Below are 22047 nucleotides of genomic sequence, written 5' to 3'. Positions count from 1 at the left end.
CAGGCTTCAAAGTCTAAGATTTTAACTACTGTATAATGAGTTTAACTATAATTATTTGATGTAAATATTTTCTTCAAAAATAGTTACTAATGGGCTTGCAATTGGTGTCACATATAAAGGTAATTAATTTGTAGCCAATTATATATTAATTGAAATGTTCCAATAAACATACAGGCTTATGCGATGATTGTAAAAATTGATGGGCCTTTTGATTGGCAACCATGTCTGATTCATTTTGAGACCACAGCACGCACTGGGCTTTACAGTTGGAGGAGATTCAGAATGTGACTGGTTTATTTTTGCAGCTTCCACATGTCTCAGATATCTGATACAGATTTCAACTGCATGTTGCCAAGCAGCTGTAATCCTCTGGGAAATCTAATATAAGGAGAGAGAGAACATAAAGTTGTGTGGTTAAAGTAAAGTATTTTTCTAAAAGGAAGGAAACAAAAAGCATTAAAAATAGAATGTTTTACTTTGCATACTTTAGAACAGTGCATTAGAGCAAATATTCAGGCAAACTTCAGGATCACCAACAGAGAAGAATGAGCTTGTTTTCAGATACAGATATGTTTTTAAAAATTACCTTTCCAACATCACGGCTCTTGGCTCTCAGCTTGTTGACCTGGGACTCAGCAATGTCAGCACGCTCCTGAGCCTCTTCCAGCTCATGCTGGACCTTCCTCAGTCTGGAGAGGTGGGTGTTGGCCTGTTCCTCCTGTAAAATTACTTTGATTGTACTGACTTACTTATGATCAAATTAGAGGTGTGCATTTAAATGTGGCAAATGATTTAGGACTTACGGCCTCCTCAGACTGCCTCTTGTAAGCCTTGACTTTGAGCTGCAGCTTGTCAACAAGATCCTGAAGTCTGTTGACATTCTTCAGTCTGTGCAGAAATTTGTTTTAGAGCAAGCGTTGACAGATGATAAAAGAAATTTTTGTGATTTCTGGTAACACTTACCTGGTAGGTCAGCTCCTTCACTCTCCTCTCATACTTGCGGACTCCCTTAACAGCATCAGCGCCACGTCTCTGCTCAGCCTCGACTTCAGACTCCAGCTCACGCACCTGTGATGTGTTATGCACAAAGAAGTACAACCCATTTCTCACAGCAAAACTTCAATACACCTCAAAAATGATTTTGATAAGACTTTATACAGTTCATACCCTGGACTCCAGTTTCTGGAGCTGCTTCTTGCCACCCTTCATGGCGAGGTTCTCAGCCTCATCCAGACGGTGCTGCAGGTCCTTCACTGTGACCTCCAGGTTCTTCTTCATCCTCTCCAAGTGAGCACTGGTGTCCTGCTCTTTCTTCAGCTCCTCAGCCATCATGGCAGCCTAATATTTGATATGATTTTTTTTTGTTTGATCCATTTTCGTCTTTACAATGAAATTAAGACATAAAATGCAGCATTCTTTAAAAAACTCACATCAGTGATAGCCTTCTTGGCCTTCTCCTCAGCATTTCTTGCTTCCTGAACAGCATCATCCACTTCACCCTGGACTTGGACCAGATCAGACTCCAGCTTCTTCTTTGTGTTCAGGAGACTGGTGTTCTAGATGTTTGAAGAAAATAACAAAATGTAATATACAGTAGAAATAATTATATTTATTCCTGCTCCTGACCTCAGCATCAAGAGTAGTCTGCATGGAGTCAATCACTCTCTGGCTGTTCCTCTTGATCTGCTCCATTTCCTCATCCTTCTCTGCCAGCTTCCTGTCAACTTCTCCTTTGACCTGGTTGAGCTCAAGCTGAACACGGAGGATCTTGGCCTCCTCATGCTCCAGTGTGCCCTGTAATTTGTTTAGAAAAAATGAAATCATGTGTGTTTATGCTGGATTACTTCTGGTTGATTTATTAAAATCATAGAAAATAAAACATATTTTAGTAGTGCCATTATTGATGTCATACCTCAGCCTCCTCCAGGGCTGACTGAATTTCGGACTTTTCAGTCTCCACAGTCTTCTTGGCTTTCTCCAGTTCATGGATGCTCTTTCCAGTCTCAGCAATCTGTTCAGTCAGGTCAGAGATCTCCTCTGTAAAGTGCAAAAATAAAAAAGGTCAGAGAACTTCAACTTAATTGTATCTACATGTGTTATATCTAATAACAATATTGATTAACATACGCTGAAGGTTCTTGTTCTCCCTCTTCATGGTCTCCAGATGATCCAGAGCTTCCTCATAGGAGTTCTTCATCTTGAACAGCTCAGTGCTCAGAGAGCGGGCCTCCTTCTGGGCTCCTTCCAGCTCTGACTGTCCCTCCTCATACTTCTGTTTCCACTCTGCAAGGACCTACAGTGATCAAGATCATTTAGAATAAGATCTTAACTTCAAAACAAAATAAAGAGAATGACTGTGCTGGGTTAGGGATCGATTATTACCTTGTCGAAGTTCCTCTGTTTCTTGTCAAGGTTAGCAGCCAGAGCATTAGCTCTCTCCACATCAATCATGAGGTCCTCAACCTCACCCTGCAGCCTCTGCTTGGTCTTCTCCAGAGAGGCACACTTGGAGTTAACAGCCTCAACAGCCTCCTCAGCCTCCTGGAGACGCTGGGCAAGCTTCTTCCTGTTTTTCAATTATTTGTTAATTGAAAGAAAATAACAGCTAATGCAGTCGAATAATAAAAAAAAAGACTTGCTTTGCATCCTCCAGCTCCTCAGTGCGCTGGATGGCATCAGTCTCATATTTGCTTCTCCACTGAGCCACCTCGCTGTTGGCCTTGGACATTCCTCTTTGAAGCTCAGCCTTGGCCTCCTGCTCCTCCTCAAACTGCTCTCTGAGCAGATCACAGTCATGGCGGGAAGACTGAACTGCATGGGCCAGGGCATTCTTGGCCTATTTAACAAAATCTCAATGTCATATTGAACATATCTTTTAAAAAGTATCTTGGGTTTTTTAAACAATGTTTACCAGTGTTATACTTAGATACTGCTTGAAATTCAACAAATTATAAATAAATACAAACATCCCATACCTTGACTTCCTCTTCATTGAGTCTCTTCAGCTCCTCAATCTGCTGAGTAAAGGCCTGTTTGCCTCTGGTCAGCTGGGAAACAAGAGCCTCCTTCTCCTCAAGCTGACGTGAGAACTCACCTATGGAATCATTTTAGTGATTGTGAAATTTCATTCATAATAAAAGGCACTAATGTTTTATTTCTTAATTTAAAAGTGGCTTACCATTCTCTGTCTGCAGTCTGGCCTTATGTGCACTAATGTTCAGCTGGGAAACAAGAGCCTCCTTTTCCTCAAGCTGACGTGAGAACTCACCTGAATAACAAAGTGATCATGTGTGTTAAGGAAGACATTTTCTAGTTATTTTTTTATATTGGTGTTTTTTCTTCAAATAAACCATATTACATGTTGTAATACTCTTTCAGGGTGACTGACCGTTCTCTGTCTGCAATCTTGCTTTCTGAGCATTAGTGTCATTCAGCTGGCGGACATTCTCATCATTTTTAGCTTTAAGCTCACTGTACTGGTCCTCAAGAGTTCTGCACATTTTCTCCAGGTTGCCCTGAGGAAAACACACAATATGTCTTATGATTTGCTTTGTTTTTGATAGAAGGTCCTAGCTTGGTCGACTGACTTAATTAGAACTCTTGTTTTTTTATTTATTAATTTTGAAAAATAATGTTTTGAAATTAAGAGCAATATCTGCCTTTGATTCAGCTGGCGGACATTCTCATCATTTTTGGATTTGAGCTCACTAAGCTGGTCTTCAAGAGTTCTGCACATTTTCTCCAAGTTGCCCTGATACCAAAAGAAGAGTATTCAATTGCATCTAGAGACTGATAATAATAATATTATTATTGGCCCCTTAAAAAACACTTACCTTAGCCTTGGCCACAGACTCCATGTTGCTGCTGAGGTCATCGATTTCCATCTTGTACTCGCTCTTCTCCTTCTCTAACTTCTGCTTGACACCTTGGGGGTTGAAAGTGATATGTTCAGTGCATATGCATATATTATTCAGTTTTCAATTTAATTTACAATTTAAAGTAAAATATTAGATACAATTCAAGGGCCACATATTGATGAAAAACATACCTTACAGTACAGAATGACATCATCTTAACTTATCTTGATCTTAATTAAATACCTCTAAAATTACCTTTACCTTTATCTTTTACTGCAGCAAACCATCTTTGTAAAATATGCTATCTTTCATATTTGTTCTTTAGGTTGTGTCCAAAAAAGTGAAAGATATTTTTAAATGTCTTCTAAAGAAATATTGTAGTTTTGTAAAAGTTTGAAAAATCCATATCCTTTAAATGTCTTCTAAAGAAATATTGTGTCTATTTTTATGTTATTAACTTGGATTTATTAATTAGTTAAGTCCACAAAAAATTGAATGGCAAAATTGCAGAACTAAACCATCAAACATCATTTATTCATTCTAATAAATCATGTTACACCATGATAAATGATTTTAAGTTGTCACAGTCCATGGCACACATCCCTGTCCTGGTATTTTTTATATGGCACCCAGCGATGGGATTTAAATTTGGAGAAGCATTAAAATGTCACTGGTGTATAGTTACAGGACATAAGTGTCTGTAATACTTTGAATTAAAATCAAGCAGATGGTGTTGTGTGACTACTGGAAGCAAATTTAAAAAGACTGCCAACTCAGTTAAATGAACACCAGAAATGCTTTGCTCTTAAATAACATTAAGGTTTTATTTGGAAATTAAAACAGGCATCCTTTAATTTGAAGAGATTGATGCGACTGACTGAAGGGAAAATCTAGCATCACTTCCAAGATCAATTTCAATACCAAACTCTGCACAGACTTGGAATCAATGGGTCAAACCCACCCATTGATTCTCGAATGGAAATATTCAGCCTGTGAATTGTATTAAATACATTACTAAACATGCTTTCCAAAGTTTTCCAAATGGTTTGTTTTTGTTTTTTTCATTCCAAATTCTCCCCAACCAAACAAAAAGATGTATACGATGGGTGAAAGTCATGGGTCATAGTTCACATGGTAACTAAGGATTAGTTATGTACAGTATTACACCATACATAGTCATGTAAAATGAAAATCTGAGGGTAGTGATGGAGTTAGGAAACCTCAGCGCTAAAATATGATTCATTGTAAATATTTAGAATGTTGAAGGTCATACCAACCCAAAATAACAAAAGCAACTCTTATATGTCATTGAAAGTCTATGGATTCAAATGTAGTGAGTTAAATATATTTTTATGTCAAACAATTCTTTTTCTACACATGTCAAAGTGCACCAGTGTGTCTGTGTCTTATACGTGGGTTTCAGATGTAACATGTAGCATGTAGAGTGTGAACTATCAGTTCTGAAAATAAGAATTGAATCTCAATTGAGTAATGTTCTTGGTAGACAAATACTGCTTTGAAATTAGTTTGGTAGCTTCAGTTAAAATGCATGATGGTGCAATAGTTGGTCATCATTCATTGTACATCTGTTCAGAACCTTTCAAATGAACTAAAAATTACAAATGTGCAAAGATGACGCTGATCAAATTTTTGTGATTGTTTGTTTTTTATTCTTTTATTGTCCCCCAAAGAGCCACAGAACACAAAGTACAACTGTTGTGTTCATTTTGACAGATGCTCCCACAGTTTTATTTAGGGTTTTCTGCATCGTATGAAATAAATTGAAAACCAGATTTTCCATGTTTCCATTTGAACACATCCCTCATCCTAATGTAGTAATTAGGAACACATTAACTTCTATATTCACTCAACTATCTCAACTATCTATCTAACTATCTTCTTTACAACTACTGAGCTAACTTCAGGTACATAATATAATTCTTAAAAATGATGTTAAATTGGTTTTTCATAGAGCTTAGTTATGCTTTAAAACTTCAAAATGCTTTAGAATTAAAGCATTTTATTAATAGACTGGGCAACATGTTAATATGGTTAGGATGCCTGTATGAAGATTTGTTTTGTAGTTGCCCTCCAAATATTTGGGTCTACAGTTACAGAGCTCTTGTCCATCTCATGTTGCTGTAACAAAACTATTAACCATAAAAGTTCACTCACCTGTTATATAACTCTGTAAATGGGCAAGAGAGCAGTTGGTGAGCTGTTAAAAATAAGTTGTTGACATAGATAAATAACATTGTGTGCAACCTCCTTTGATGGGAGGAGGTGACAAAAAAACCATGATGCAGTGCATCTATAAATCTGCAGGGTCCGTTGCCATTTTACAATCTGACCGCAGAGACCTTACATTTATGGTTGACTTGCTTAGCCTCACTGAAAACGTACATGTTGAGCTGCAGAAAATTTGCTAATGGTGTGTGATCTTAAATGGCAACCAATGCCAGTAACTGTGTGTTTGCGTCCGTGTGTTTGCGTCTGTGTGTTTGCGTCTGTGTGTTTGCGCTCCCCGTCTTTCTCTTTAGATTGGTCTTTTGAGCAATCTACAGAATATTTTGCTTATAAAACATATTCATCAGTTAAATTTTGGATCTTCTTAATCTTCTTATTGCTTTTATTTTTGACCTGTTATTTTTTAGCACTCATTTATTATTAATAAAACAACAGAGTTCAGAAACAAGCATGGTATTTATTGAAACATTGAAAGGCCTCAACAACTGATTCATATTTTATGAATTGGGTGGAAAGGGCTCTCAACAGGGTGGCGACTCTTACTCAGCATCAGACTAAAAACAAAAAGAAAAAAGAAAAATCAGAAACCACCATCAAATATTTAAATTCAGACATCAAGTTGTTCAACAAAACATTTTTTTTTCTTTTTTATGATGTGAGAATTGAAAGTGGCAAATTACTCCGTGGCATAAAATAAATGTAAACCTCTAATACAATGTGAAATGGCAAATTTGCTCATAATTATTTTCTAAAAAGTAATATATGGCAGTGGTCAGCAAAATTACATTTCCTACCTTTCCAACATCACGGCTCTTCACTCTCAGCTTGTTGACCTGTGACTCAGCAATGTCAGCACGCTCCTGAGCCTCTTCCATCTCATGCTGGATCTTTCTCAGTCTGGAGAGGTGGGTGTTGGCCTGTTCCTCCTGTAAAAGGATTAGGTGTGTACAGACTTAGTTAGAAGAAAAGTAATGATAGTAATTATTACCTAAAACCAAACTGTATACTATAACAATGTATTTATAAGATCTACGTACGGCCTCCTCAGACTGCCTCTTGTAAGATTTGACTTTGAGCTGCAGCTTGTCCACCAGGTCCTGAAGTCTAGAGACATTCTTCTTGTCCTCCTCAGTCTGTGCAGGGAGAGAATTTTGGTGTTAGTGCTGACAGATAATGAAAGGGAAATTTCAAAAAGCAGAACTCCATGGGAACTGTTGAACTACTTGTACTTTGTTCTACTACTCACATCAAAGATCTCAAATCCAGCGATATCCAGCACACCAATGAAAGAAGACCTGGCCTGTTTTGTGTCCAGCATCTCATTGATACGGATGACCATCCACAAGAACATTTTCTCATAGACTGACTTACAAAGAGCCATGGTTGAATTGTTCACCTAAGATTGGTACACAATAAACGTAAGCTTACAGTACATAGGAAGTACAGAAATGTCATATATATAGTAAAATTTTATGTATTCTTGGCTCTTTTTTTTACCTGTGGGACGGTCTGACCTTTGGTCACCATCTCATTTCCGACCTTGACTCTTGGGTAGCACAGAGCTTTCAGCATATCAGCTGAGTTCAGGCCCAAAAGGTAGGCGATTTTATCAGCAACTTCAGGCAAGACAAAAATTTGAGTTAATTAAATCTAATTCTATTTACATTTTTGTAATATTCATGGTTAAATATTTTCTTTAGATCTCATTATCAAATTTACCCTCAGTGCCATCAGGTTCAGCCTGCTCCTCACGCTGCTTCTGCTTGAATTTCATGTTGCCATGGTGCATCACAGCTCCAGTCAGCTTGTAGATGCCCAACTTTTCCTCTGCGCTGAATCCCAGAATGTCAATAGCAGTCTGTATTAGACATAAAAAAACATATGAAACCTGGAACATTTCACCAAAAATGCTTTAATCTAAAAACGATTAATTAATTAACTTTGTTATTTACATCTGTTGCAATGAACTCCTCCACGTCATCAATGCTCTTGACAGTGATTTCACCCTGGCTGATCATTGGATAGTCATAGGGGTTGGTGGTGATCAGAAGAGCCTCTGAAAAAATAAAATAAAATAAATTAACCTTTGTTTACCTGTGTTGTATTTTTTAATTTTTATTTGTATTGATTCCTTGCATTCTTACCCAACAGCTCAGGCTTGTGGCCGGTCATCAGCTGATAGAAGATATGGTAGCTCCTCTCAGCAGACAGCTGGAAGGTGACACGAGACTTCTCCAGCAGATCTGTGGTAAGCAAATTAGTTTAAGGCAATGAATACATTATAATAATAGATTACCTAAATAACCTTAAAATAAAGCACTATTATTTAAAAACAAGAAGAGAATCAATGTCAAGATGTCTTGTGTGTGAGAGTGCCATATATGGAGGGCAAAGCAGCTGAGGGCTCAACCCTTCCCATAGTAAATAGACAAATGATGCTGTTGGTTCTATTGTGCCTAGGTTATCATGCCTGCCTTACAGACAGAAGATCCTGGTTTCAAGCCCCACATACTTGCTGTTACAGGAGGCACAATACAATGGCTCCTGTGGCAGCCTGTGTGGGTTGATAATGGTGGGACTAATAAGGGACTAATAATATTTTTTTTAATGTTACCACTGAACTAACTAGGATTGCTGAACATGTGAGGGACATGAAAGATGGAAATTGGCAGACTTGTATAACATAATTGATGTTGGTTTTCAGTGATAGTATTCTCTTCATGATTTAAATGGAATAATAGAACATTAAATGGTTTACTATATTCTAAGAAAAAATATTACTTTCCACAAATTATTTAAAAAGAAAATGACTACTTACAAGTTTCAATATCTGCAGAAGCCAGCTTGCCAGTGGTGCCGAAGTGAATTCTAATGAATTTACCCTAAACATTTACACCATTGTTAGCATGACTCTGTACAGATTGACATTATAAAGGGTAGATGAAATGCATTTTGTTGTTCCACTCACAAAACGGGAGGAGTTGTCATTTCTGATTGTCTTGGCATTACCATAGGCCTCCAGTAGAGGGTTGGCTGCAACGATTTGATCTTCCAGCGAACCCTACAAAGAGACATTAAATTTAGAGTATTTTGTATCAATGTACTCAATGTGTTCATAATATTTTCACTCACAGTAACTATACCTGCATTTTGCCAGGTGTTGGCTCTGTTTTCTTTGATGAGGTCATTGCAATCATTGCAAAGTACTGAATGACACGCTTGGTGTTGACAGTCTTTCCGGCACCAGATTCTCCACTGGGGATAAAAGGAATATTTTTGTTTTGTAGTTACTAAATGATATAATAAAAATAAAAAACTCCATGCACAACTATTTTTATTTTACTCACGTGATCAGGACAGACTGGTTCTCACGATCTAAAATAAAAAATATATTTATAAAATCAGCTGGCTTTTAGTTTTATGTATATAAATTTGGTTTAGTTAGAGTCTAATTTGACTAAGTGAAAAAAAAAAAGCAGTCAGCTTTGGTTCACAGTTGGTAATTTCATGTTTTATTCCTAAGAGTTTTATTCCTTCCAAACTTTTTTTTAAGGTTTTTATAAATTGTGTTCATCATTATAACAATACCTTCACTTCTTCCTCAATGTACCTGTGAGCATGAACTGATAGGCATTGTCAGAGATGGAGAAGATGTGGGGTGGTGCCTCAATCCTCTTCTTGCCTCTGTATGCGATAACGACTTGTTGATCGTACACGGGAAGCCACTTGTAGGGGTTCACCACGACACAGAACAGGCCAGAGTAGGTCTAGGCAAGAGTGAAAAAGGCATTACTTTTACATTTTTACTTCTTTGGAGGTTTGTAAGAGATAATAGCTTTTCCTCCCTGTGTTCACTTACATAGATCATCCATGATGCATAACGCTCTTTGAGGTTATACAACACGCAAGGCTCATTGAGGTGGGTCATCATGGCCATGTCCTCAATCTTGTCAAACTTGGGAGGGTTTCTGGGATGGATGTCATCCTCTTTCACAGTGACAGACTAACATGGAAAAGTCAGGTGCAGAGCATATGTTACAACACTTTTACCAAATTTAAAGACATACATACATACACAGATAAAGAAAAATAATAAATTACATTACCTTTCCAGTTCCTGTCTCCACCGTGGCTTTGCCACCCTCCTTCTTCACCAGTTTGCCCTTGACATACATCTCATCAGGATCAGTGACGAAGTATGCAGTCTTGGCATCAAATGGAGACGTCTGGGCCTCAATTCTCTCCCTCTCTGACTTTCGGAGGTAAATGGCTGCGGGGCCATACTGCTCCATCTCCGCGTCTGTACTCATGGTTGCACTTTAGGTGGACCTGAAATGCAAAATCACAACAGTCCAAATCAATTTTGAATAACTATAGTGGTGTTAATGTTATTTTTTATTAGACGGGATTTTGTTGTAGATCTGTCTTACCTACTCTTATCCCTACTGAGTGGCACAGATGTAAAGTTGTCCAAGGATGCCTTTAGTGAAAAAGACTGGTATTGGTTTTGTGGCATATAGTAATAAGTAATTAATATTTATATATTTTCAAGAGCTTAAGAGATTGTTTTTTCTGTAACATGAATTTAATATTCCTTAACTTAATTGGGTTTTTTCCTCATAAAACATTTAGGTTTTACACTATATATTTTATAAGAAGTGTTTTTAAATAAAATTATTTTAAAAATATTTATTTATAATTATCTTGCATTCAATAAACCTAAATTATTTATGTTCTATGAAAAAAAAGTTTTAACACTGCCACTTAGATTTAAAGAAACATACACAAAGCACTTACCTGTGTAGGATGCCTGTCAGTTCTCAGAGGAGCCTGAGTCTACTGCTTTTATAGAGGCTGCAACTGCCTGGTCAGCAAGAGCCTGTCACTGGATTTGTTCAAGCCTCTTTGACATTGCAACTCCCATCTTGAGACATTGCTGATTTTGGTTAGCTTTTTTGTCCAAGATATTACATTGCAAGATGCTCAAAATAGCCATAAAACTTAACATAAACTAAACAAAGCAGGTTTTGTGAAATTACCCAAATAATAAATAGAAAATTAAAGTAAATTTATATATAAAAAAGATTCCATACACTAAAGAAATATCCATTCCTAGTGTATAGCAGCACTCATGAAGTTGGACCTTACAGTAATTTCATCACTGTTAATAAATAACAATGTGCACTGCAACTTACTTGATTCTATTTGCATTAAAATGCATTTTTAAAGAGTTCAAGAATTTACATTAATACTTTTTTTTTTACAAAAAAGGCATTAAAATCAATTGTAAAATGTTTCTCCAAACGTATGATGCACTATTCATAACCCCAAACCATTTACTTGTTAATAATTTAAAGTTTTTTATTAATTCAGAGCCCAGCATTCTCTGAAGGGACTTCATTATTTTATAATAAGAAGTTGTCTCTATTTCCTAATGCAATTAGACATCTCCCTAGACAGGAATGGAACTTGCTTTTGGAGAAGCCCCCAAGTGCCACTGGTATATAGTTGCAGACCACTGACGCATCTCATGTTCCTGTAATAAAATCAAATGTAAGGGCTTTTCATAAAGTTCAACTGCTTGTAACCCTCACCTTAAAAGGTCTAGAAATGTGCCTGCCATCCTGAATGAGATACGAACTATATTAAGTCCAACTTGCATATCAAAAGATTTTTGTCCTGGGGTCTCAAAGGACTTTGTTGCTGCTATGGAACCTAACTCTCCTTCAGAAACTACACAAACTCAACACATTGTTGACATAGGTTTCAAAAGGCATATACATAATCCTCCATAAACAGCTGCTAACCATCTATTTATATAATGGTGTGTTGGGTAAAACAATATACTACATATAGAGAGAAAGAGCGAGATTAAATAAAAATATATCAATTCATCAAATAGACATGGATAACGGGTCCAGCGCTAATCTCGCACATCAGTTGTTTATTATTATTTTGACAGGACTTTTTTTTTAAAGAACAAACAAGAATCTTTACATTGTGAATAGAGGCTAACAGAAGTTCAACTTGTGACGCATTTCGTGACGGTAGTGGTGCACCGGAAGTATTCAGAAAAAAAGACGTTTTCTGCACGTTAGCTCTTAGCTGTATAAAACTTTGCAGTTTTGTTTTCCTTTGCAATCCTTTTCCACATTCATATTTAAAGAAATGGTGCCGGTAAACGGGAAAGCTGATGTATTGTTCGTAAGTTGATTTTCTCTTTACAGACGCATTGATCCATGAAGTTGCTGGAAACGTGTGTTAGCCATAGATGTAGCCATAGTGTTAGCTTGCTGCGAATTGAGAGGTTAAAGTTACTGTGCTATCTAGAGGAAGACCTGTTGTTTTTTACTTTAAAGTACATTCATATATTGTGGTTTTAGGGGTATTGTTTAGATATGTGAATTTTGATTACCATTGCCGTATCTACGTTACTGTGCTAATTTAGCTTTAGCATGCTAATCGGAAAGCCCTTAACGGATTCTTATATTCGTGGCCCAAATGACAAATACAAATCTTTCATTTTCATTCTCTCATTTAGTAGTCTTTCATGTATTTTACTCAAAATGTATATGTACCGTTAAACTCTGTCTTCCATTCTGTACAGTCAGAAATTAGTCATACCTTGCAAAATGTTTGTACTAAATACGATAATATAGTAGTTTCTAGATCTATGTATTAATTTAAACTAATTTTGGTAGTTTGATTGACGGTCAAAATTTTGTAAGACACAAACGTAAGACGCGGCACACTATAGAAACATTGGTGATGGAAAAAGGAATTGAAAACGTAATGATTGTGGTTTTCCACGTTGTCAGGTTGACAAGCAATTAGTTATTATTATTATTATTATTAGTTGTTGTAGTATAGAGAAGGTCAGAATGAGTTGTACTGTAAGAATCCATCACAGGCATGTGACACGTTTGTTCATTAATTAGGAGAGCATCAAAGCGTCAAAACTGAAATTACATTTTAATTGTATTTTTGAAATTTCAAGAAATAAAAAACAGTGTTGGCTTTGCACTTTTTGTCTCTTCTGCTTTTTAGGAGGATGATGACCTGCCTTATGAAGAGGAGATTATTAGGAACCCCTACTCAGTCAAGTGCTGGTTGCGATACATTGAATTCAAACAAAATGGACCGAAATCAACCTTGAATATAATCTATGAACGGGCTCTGAGAGAGTTGCCCGGAAGGTTAGTAACACAGTGAAGAAAAATTATACTAAGGCATGCAACAAAAATAACTTATGTTATTGGAAATTTAATATGCATATTAAGCCTGTTTTTAGGTTTGACGTTAAGCACTTCATGTTCCTTTTTTTTTAATACAGTTATAAGCTGTGGTACAGTTATCTAAGAGAACGACGTAAACAAGTCAAAGGGAAATGTGTCACTGATCCAGGTTATGAAGAGGTCAATAACTGTCATGAAAGGGCTCTGGTTTTTATGCACAAGGTAATAATAACTCAGTATCTGTTTAAATGTTATAACTATACTATAACAACACATTTTTGTAAATGCTGTTTGAAACTAACACCTTTTGTTTTGTTTTTTAAACCAGATGCCTAGAATATGGCTGGATTATTGCCAGTTCCTTGTATCTCAGTGTAAGATCACACGAAGTCGACGTACATTTGACCGTGCACTCAGAGCTCTTCCTGTTACACAGCATCCACGCATCTGGCCTTTGTATCTCCGTTTTGTTCGCAACCTGCCCCTACCTGAAACAGCTATACGAGTGTATCGTAGGTATCTTAAGGTGAGGGGGATTTACAGAAACAGCAAAATTTTATTGATAAAAACAATAGACAACATGAATGAAGTTGTTAGCGCGAGACAAGAAGCTAATTATTGGGGTTAAAATGGATTTCTCCTCCTCTTTTCCCCTTATAGCTTTCTCCAGAAAACACAGAGGAATACATTGACTACTTACGGTCTGTTGGCCGTTTGGATGAAGCAGCTGTGCGGCTAGCAGCTGTTGTCAATGATGAAAATTTTGTCTCGAAAGAGGGCAAGTCAAACTACCAGGTAATGTCTATTTTGCCAAGATCATCTTAATGTTTTTGTTTACAGTGTTTATTTGCTTTATACTAAATTGAAACGTGGTTTCTCCATTTTTTTTTCTAACAGCTTTGGCATGAACTGTGTGAGCTAATCTCCCAGAACCCTGATAAAGTGACATCTTTGAATGTCGGCGCCATTATCAGGGGAGGCCTCACTCGCTTTACAGACCAACTGGGAAAACTTTGGTGCTCTCTAGCTGACTATTACATTCGGAGTGGTCACTTTGAAAAGGTATGTTTCACCTAATTGCTTCTGTGTTTTTTTTTTTATATTTTATTCTTTCTTTACTCATTTTCTGTTAATGCCATATGACAATTTAGCATAAGATTCAATGTGCTCCTTTGAATTACTGACTGACTGTATTTTCTCAGGCTCGTGATGTGTATGAGGAAGCCATCCTTACAGTGGTAACTGTAAGGGATTTCACACAAGTATTTGACAACTATGCTCAGTTTGAGGAGAACATGATTGCCTCCAAGATGGAGACTACTGCTGAGCTGGGGCAAGATGAAGATGGCATGTGTGGATTCATTGACCATAATCAATTCAAGTGTGTACAATTTACAAAAAGTTTCTCATCTTGCATATGCTGTATTTTTCTTTTTTTTTTTTTTTAGATGATGTAGACCTGGAGCTCAGACTGGCCCGCTTTGAGCAATTGATAGCTCGGAGGCCTCTCCTCTTGAACAGTGTCCTCCTTAGGCAGAACCCACACAACGTACATGAATGGCACAAGCGAGTGAAATTGTACGATGGCAATCCACGGCAGGTAAGTTAATGTATTGATGTGTATGGTGTTTAGTGGTTATGGTAGCAGTAAAGGCCAAGATGACAGTTCTTTTGGCCTCTACTGCTAATTTGTTCAATTGTATGAATCGTTGACAACGTAGTACTGCAATATTCTTGCTTAGCTGTAAGAAAAATATTTTATATATATTTTTTACACTTAATATTCATATACTGTAAACTATCATTTAGAACAAAAATCTTGGATTAACCTTATATTGGTGTTTTATTGTCAATTAATATTGACTTGAGTTTTCCTTTTTTGGCAGATAATCAACACATATACCGAGGCAGTTCAGACTGTGGATGCAATTAAATCCACAGGAAAGCCTCATTCGCTGTGGGTCTCTTTTGCCAAATTTTATGAAGAAAATGAGCAGCTGGATGATGTAAGTAAAAGAGGTCTACATTTATTTACATTGATCAATTGTGTGTCAGTGTTTTTATGTCTTGTTTACTTGACTCTCACATAGGCCAGGACGATCTTTGAAAAGGCTACCAAGGTGAACTACAAGCAGGTGGATGACCTTGCTGCCGTATGGTGTGAATATGGAGAAATGGAGCTACGCCATGAAAACTATGATCAAGCACTACGTATACTGAGGGTGAGACTATAAACCACCAGTAGTCATAGTAATAGGTAAATTGCAACCACCAAAGATGTTTAACAACACCTAGTGGCAGGAGTGTAAAACTACAGCATAGGCTGATATTTGCCATCTCCTGCATATTTGTCTGCACCATATTTAGTTGTATTTACACTGTATAGTCAAATTAAATTCATCCTAAACATAGAAATATGAGAATAAAATATATTTAAAACAAACCCTTAGTAAAGAGTGTGTTTTGGTGATTGTGGATACATTTTTTAAAATACCAGTTTTTGTTTTTTGGACTAATTTGAATTTAGAAAGCTACAGCCATTCCATCGAAGAAAGCTGAGTACTTTGATTCATCTGAGCCAGTTCAAAACAGAGTCTACAAGTCTTTAAAAGTCTGGTCTATGCTGGCAGACTTAGAGGAAAGTCTTGGCTCATTCCAGGTATGTATCATGACAAATGTATATAATGATTTTAGGTTATCTTAAGCACTAGATGAAATAACTTTAAAGTGAGTTTCTTATATTACCTTTTGTAATTGTTTATGCTAATAATGCCATATTTAACCATTGTCTGTTTTCTTAATCTCAGTCCACAAAAGCAGTTTATGACCGCATTATTGACCTCCACATTGCAACGCCACAGATCGTCATCAATTATGCAATGTTTCTTGAAGAGCACAACTACTTTGAGGAAAGCTTCAAAGTAATAACCCACCACACGTCCACAAACATTATATTTCTGTGAACAATTTCATTGGTTAACATTTTCGGTGTCACTTCATTTAGGCATATGAGCGAGGTATCGCATTATTTAAGTGGCCAAATGTGTATGATATCTGGAACACTTACCTCACCAAGTTCATTGACCGGTACGGGGGCAAGAAGCTGGAAAGAGCCAGAGATTTGTTTGAACAAGCCCTAGATGGTTGCCCTGCAAAGTTTGCAAAGAGTGAGTTGCAATACTAAAATCAATTTCTTTTTTTTTTGTATTTTTGTTCAACAATTATTTGTTGTATTTAAATGATTTTTTCTTTTTGTAGCTATTTACTTGTTGTATGCAAAGTTGGAAGAAGAGTATGGATTAGCGAGACATGCCATGGCTGTGTATGAAAGAGCAACACAAGCAGTTGAAACTGAGGAAAGACATCACATGTTCAATATCTACATCAAGAGAGCAGCGGAAATTTATGGTGTAACATATACCAGAGCAATATATCAGAAATCTATTGAGGTAAATATTACTTAGATATTGTTGATTTATTTTGTGATGTGTCGTATATTTGTTTCTGATGATGCATGAAAATTCAAACAAATTGTTTTTTATTTTGAAATAAAAAATTAAACTAATGCTTTTTTTTAACCAGGTGCTTCCTGATGAGCATGCGAGGGATATGTGTCTTCGATTTGCTGACATGGAGAGTAAGCTGGGTGAGATTGATCGTGCCAGAGCAATCTACTCCTACTGCTCTCAAATCTGTGATCCAAGGGTGAGTTAGCTACAGCAACTACCTGTTTCATTGTCAATCATAGGGATGTTTTATACTTATTTTCTGGGTCTGACCTATTAGGTGACCTCTAACTTCTGGCAAACCTGGAAAGAATTTGAGATTCGCCATGGAAATGAAGACACGATTAGAGAAATGTTGAGGATCAAACGCAGTGTACAGGCTACGTACAACACCCAAGTTAACTTCATGTCCTCTCAGATGCTGAAGGCCACAACAAGTGCCACTGGCACTGGTGAGTGACCTCATACTGGTTGGTTTGTCTGATAAGTACTACACTGATGTTCCAAATCCTCTCTTAATTAATTTCTCTCCCTGTGGGACCCCTATTTGTAATCTCTCTAGTGTCAGATCTTGCTCCAGGCCAGACAGGAGTCGATGACATGAAAATGTTGGAGCAGAAAGCACATCAGCTTGCTGCAGAAGCTGAGAAGGACAAACCAAAGCCCAAAGAGAAGATCCTGTTTGTTAGGTCTGTGACTGCTAGCTTACATTTAAAAAATTTCACAGTTGGAAGCTGTTTCTGAAGCCCAATATGATAATGAATGATTTATTTGTATGTTTTTGTAGAAGTGACACTTCTCGAAGTGAATTGGCTGAGTTATCCAAACAAGCCAATCCTGATGAGATTGACATTGATGATGACGATGATAATGAGGCTGATGATGCAGATCAAGAACCAGAGGGTAAGGGTCCTACACAGCTTACATTGACATGTTGCAGACATGTTTCATTTCAGATTATGAGCGAAGTAATTGTCCCTTCTTAAATCTTTACAGAAGTGCAACTTGAACAGAGAAGTGTCCCAACAGCTGTCTTCGGTGGCCTGAAAGATGAATAAAAATGTTCCTTATTGAAATCTCTTAAGATCTAGTCTTTGGATTCTACTGGTGACCATTGGAGAAGAAGACAGACTTTTTAAGCAATGTATCCATTAGTGGTATCCACTTATCCACACTATTTTTTTTTTTATAAGACCAGAAGTCAGAGACCGGCACAGACGTAGTTATGTTGCCTACATAAGCCACTAGATGTCAGTCTTTTTATGTATTATGGTAATTGTTTTAGTTGAGTAGTTTTCAAGAAAATACTTGTCACAATATATCTTAAAACATGTATTACTTTGTTTCTACGCCATATTTCTTACAATGACAAAATATTTTTGTACATCTTAAAAATGCAGAGTTTTCACTGTGGCCCTGTCTCAAAACATTGGGGTGGAGCATAGATTGAACAGGGAGCATTCACTAGTTCGCTTACATGCGTCATGTTGACTTGTGGATCATTACTCCAGTAGGTGTGTCTTCAAATGAGGCTGGTAGTTTAAAAAAGGTTTCATAACATACTGGTCAGTCTCCAAACAAGTATTGCTTGTAAATTTTGTCAAAATGATGGAGTGTAAGGAAGAACATTAAACAATGAACAACTAATGTGAATTGGTCTAAAGCTCATATCACAATTGAGGTTGTATTTAATAATGTTGCATGTATATAATATTATATACAACATTTTAAAAGAAATCTTAGGAGCTAATCGTTTAAGTCCAGCAACCAAATTTTGATCAACTTCACTTGGTTTGATTAAACACACTTTGTACTAATTCCTGCCCATTGAATGGTACCTTTTAATTTGCTGAACTGTTCTGGTACTGACTAGAACAAAATGGTCTCTTTTATAATTAGATTAAAATTGCTGAGGGATAATCCTACAGAGTTACTGCATTGGGGACCTGGAGAGCTCTTGGAACTTTGAGCAACATCATGTGATGGTCACTAGGGATTTCACATTTCCAATGCAGATGGTCCTGAAACAAAAATGGAATTAAAAACAAATAGTACATTTGAAGTAAACACACGCAACATTTGTTGAATGACTGTGCTCCCATTTCAGCTTTTTACGCTGTTTTAATGACAAACATTCTTAAACATGTTTTTTATTTGAAAAGTATTCTGTGGTAGATACCATGACCATAACGAGCTTTCCTTTTTTATTTGTTGTTGAATTACAAATGTGCACAAGGTTTGATAAGTCAAAAAAATAGGCAACAATGTAATGCTTAAACTTTAGTGTGAACTCTGTTTCATATGCAGTAGATAAGTACAAAGAGTTGTGGTTATGACAACATGATTAAACAAGGTAAAATTCTTTATTAAAAGACGATTTATTCAACTAAAACAGAAATGTAAAACATTATATGCATAGATCAGCTGTTTTAAACGTGCACACCTTCACCAAAGATGCAACGCACTATGTAATGCTCAAGAAATCAGAGTATTAACACCATAAACCATTAAGGCATTTTATTTTGATGCACTTAGACTTTTAAATATATGTTTTAGAGCTTTTAGAACCCTAACAATATCCTGGGATATAATGGAATATTATTCATTGCCAATGGAAAACAGTGCAATAAATCAATTTAGCAGTTCTGATGACAAGATACTGATAACGAAATACCAACATAATCCCAAATAATGTGAAAATATGTTGAATAAATTAATAATAATTAAACAAGATAAATTCAGACGATGTTAATTATTATTTGTTAAAATTAAGTATGGTTAGTATGTTGGACAGCACCTGGACTTCCGTTTTTGTAAAAAAACTCAATCAGGCCTTGAAAAAAACCTGAAAGTTACCCATAAGGTGAAGGGTCAAAACACACTATAGTAAGGGAACACTGTAACGGAAAACAAACTGGAAGAGCACATTCCCAAAAGTCAATACTCCTATTTTCCGTAGCATCATTTGGATGTCACCTGCGCAACTGTGAATGCACCTGTAGTAGAAATACTCACCTCCACTACTGCTCTCTGTGCCTTGCTCAGGGATATCCCGCCCTCTTTGCCCAGACTAATTTTCTATTGGAGGTTTGGATTAGTGACTGACGTCTGTCTGGCGCACCTGAGCGTCACTCATCGGCAAAGCTCAGTACAGTGAGGTGGGATCACAGCAAGCCGACAAAGTAGGGCAAAGAAACAGGAATAGCCGATTTTCTCCTCAACCCGACGGTTCGTGGGTCTGCTTTGCTTGTGAGGAATATTTTAATAGCAAAAATAACGACACACGGAGAAGGACTCGAAGCTGCTCGAATCTACAGCGTGACGGATATTTTCCCGTGAAAACCTTCACCCATATCCGTAATCCAAGCCCACGCCGAATGGAATAGTCTGCCGAAGAGATGGTTCCCTGAATATTTGTCTTGTTTTGTATTTTTGCCCTAAACTCGCTATGGTGGACTCTCCGACCATGAGGAAGTCTTTTGTGGTCCCAGAGATAAAACCATTGGACTTGTATGACAGCAATAGAGCGAAAATATGCGCAAGTGTCGGCTGGCTGTTGGCAAAGTCCTACGGCAGTGCAGGTAGGTTTGAGAAGAGGCTGCAGGCCTGATGAGTTATAGTTCTGTTCAAAAGAGGTCGTTTTAGGACCACTCTCCTCCTGTTGTCCTGCAGTATGTTTATATTCTGGTCAGCAGGGGAGCGGAAAGCACATGCATGAAGTGGAACCGCAGTTTAAGCGTATGGCTCAGCGATTTTCAGCACAAAGAGCAGCAAATGGAAGGGGCCGTGCACTTGATGCATTCTATTTGACACATGTCATTTGTTCCCAGGCCCCGTGTGGCCACGTTTTGTAGATATATGTTTGTTTACCACAAACGGGCCTCCTCCCTAGGCCTTGTCATTCCAGTTCATTTGTCCTATTCCAAGCCGTAAGACAGTGGCCAGATATGCTATCTGGCATTCTTTTTTGTAAACAATACATACATTTAAAATCCTAAGTTAATTGTGGATTTTCAGAGTACTTTGGTATATTTTGATTTGGTTTTCCTACATCTGAGATACCAACACACACCTTTATATTAATATTCAAATGAACCAACATAAAAAATGTGGTTTCTAAAATCAAGTGCTAAAGAAGCCAGTTGTGATCCTGAGAAGTCATTGTTAAAGAGTCTTCTTAATATAGATAAGATCGAATGCAAACACAGTCTCTGTTGCAACCAGCTACATGAAATACCTTATTTTATGCAGTGTCAACTTTTTTCTTTCCCAAAAAGAACCCACCACATATCTCTGACATGAGGGAACTGTTACACTTGATTGTAAGGCAAATCCCTTAAACAGCTCAAAGTAAAAAGTAATAAATGCAAACCACATTTCATAGATAAGCAATGGTTATATTGTAGCAGGTTATAAAGTATATATTTTTCTATATATATTATTTTTACACCGTTTACACTTACACAGTTCAAAAGGTCTGATTCTTGTTGGCTTTCCAACTAAACTTAAATGTTGCACAATCTTAGGCAAATGGTAGTCCTAGCAGGTCCAGGTCGCCGTTTCAGTTTCTGTGCACTCTGTTAAGCACCTTTGCCACGCCCTCTGGTCAAAGTCACCAACCATGTGAAGTTACAGGACTACTAAGACTGACTGTATATGTGCAGTTTTTGTACTCGACTCGACTCCTTGGACTGATACCATGTTTACTGTAATGTCAAGATGACTTCAGTGTTCCACTTGAACGTCATAGATTAATTGCACTTGTCATCTTGTGCATCGTGTCTCAGTTTTAAGGTCAGTTAAGCAAATGATAAGAAAAAGCACCATTTTTATTCCAATCTTTGATTTGTGCTATATAGTGAAGACAAACTAATCCAAAAGACAATAGTTTTATCTAACATGGTTAAAGTTATTTTTTGAATTATTCTTTAATCTTACTTAGTCATTTTCTGTTAGGTTTGCTAGAGAAAGCAAACTGACTTTGGATAGTTCACCGGCAGATTGCGGAATGCCTTTTTTGTGCAAATAATCCTTCACCCCATCTGTATGTGGTGTATACATTTTGTTGACATACAACATTTGATTGACTTTTTTATTTCAATCCTGATGGAAGAAAAGAGGAAAGACCCCAGTAATGTAAAGTGTTAGTGTTAGTACAGTGTAGTAAAGTGCCCACAAGTTGGAGAAAAGAAGAGGGAAAAA

The 22047-nt window shown here is 37.0% G+C and overlaps 3 protein-coding genes across 7 annotated transcripts in view; 2 read left to right on the top strand and 1 right to left on the bottom strand.

Moving 5' to 3' along the window:
• Positions 1-514: 514 nt before the first annotated feature.
• On the bottom strand, positions 515-10985 carry LOC112488405 (myosin heavy chain, fast skeletal muscle-like). Its single transcript, XM_025064517.1, has 32 exons — positions 10902-10985; positions 10535-10584; positions 10211-10433; positions 9964-10107; positions 9715-9871; positions 9452-9479; positions 9248-9359; positions 9073-9165; positions 8923-8986; positions 8249-8347; positions 8057-8160; positions 7824-7962; positions 7602-7720; positions 7351-7500; positions 7142-7237; positions 6899-7030; positions 6033-6045; positions 3834-3925; positions 3680-3751; positions 3428-3569; positions 3179-3217; positions 2976-3094; positions 2640-2836; positions 2383-2566; positions 2128-2293; positions 1913-2037; positions 1615-1794; positions 1431-1556; positions 1168-1338; positions 950-1068; positions 804-885; positions 515-718 (listed from the first exon to the last, which is right to left on the bottom strand). Exons 3-32 carry the CDS (start codon positions 10412-10414, stop codon positions 530-532), a joined length of 3657 nt encoding a protein of 1218 aa, XP_024920285.1. The 5' UTR covers positions 10415-10433; positions 10535-10584; positions 10902-10985; the 3' UTR covers positions 515-529.
• A 1141-nt stretch (positions 10986-12126) lies between these two features.
• On the top strand, positions 12127-18662 carry xab2 (XPA binding protein 2). Its single transcript, XM_008329613.2, has 19 exons — positions 12127-12308; positions 13152-13300; positions 13438-13561; positions 13668-13865; positions 14000-14134; positions 14237-14401; positions 14542-14686; positions 14788-14939; positions 15226-15345; positions 15430-15561; positions 15867-15998; positions 16147-16260; positions 16344-16506; positions 16598-16788; positions 16922-17044; positions 17126-17297; positions 17408-17534; positions 17633-17748; positions 17842-18662. Exons 1-19 carry the CDS (start codon positions 12273-12275, stop codon positions 17901-17903), a joined length of 2556 nt encoding a protein of 851 aa, XP_008327835.1. The 5' UTR covers positions 12127-12272; the 3' UTR covers positions 17904-18662.
• Positions 18663-19635: 973 nt separating this feature from the next.
• Positions 19636-22047, top strand: part of camsap3 (calmodulin regulated spectrin-associated protein family, member 3) — a 21715-nt gene continuing 19303 nt past the window's right edge. For 2 of the 5 annotated variants that reach the window (XM_025064192.1, XM_017040704.2), the window contains exon 1: positions 19636-20426. In XM_025064192.1, the coding sequence (XP_024919960.1) occupies positions 20294-20426 (133 nt within the window). In that variant the 5' untranslated portion in view covers positions 19636-20293. The remainder of the gene's footprint in view (positions 20427-22047) is intronic. The other 3 variants (XM_025064193.1, XM_008329609.3, XM_008329610.3) reach the window with 2 other exon arrangements.

The sequence above is a fragment of the Cynoglossus semilaevis genome, chromosome 17 (genome assembly GCF_000523025.1).
Source record: "Cynoglossus semilaevis isolate Cse_v1.0 chromosome 17, Cse_v1.0, whole genome shotgun sequence".
Lineage (NCBI taxonomy): Eukaryota > Metazoa > Chordata > Actinopteri > Pleuronectiformes > Cynoglossidae > Cynoglossus > Cynoglossus semilaevis.
This window is presented reverse-complemented; position numbering and strand designations above follow the sequence as displayed.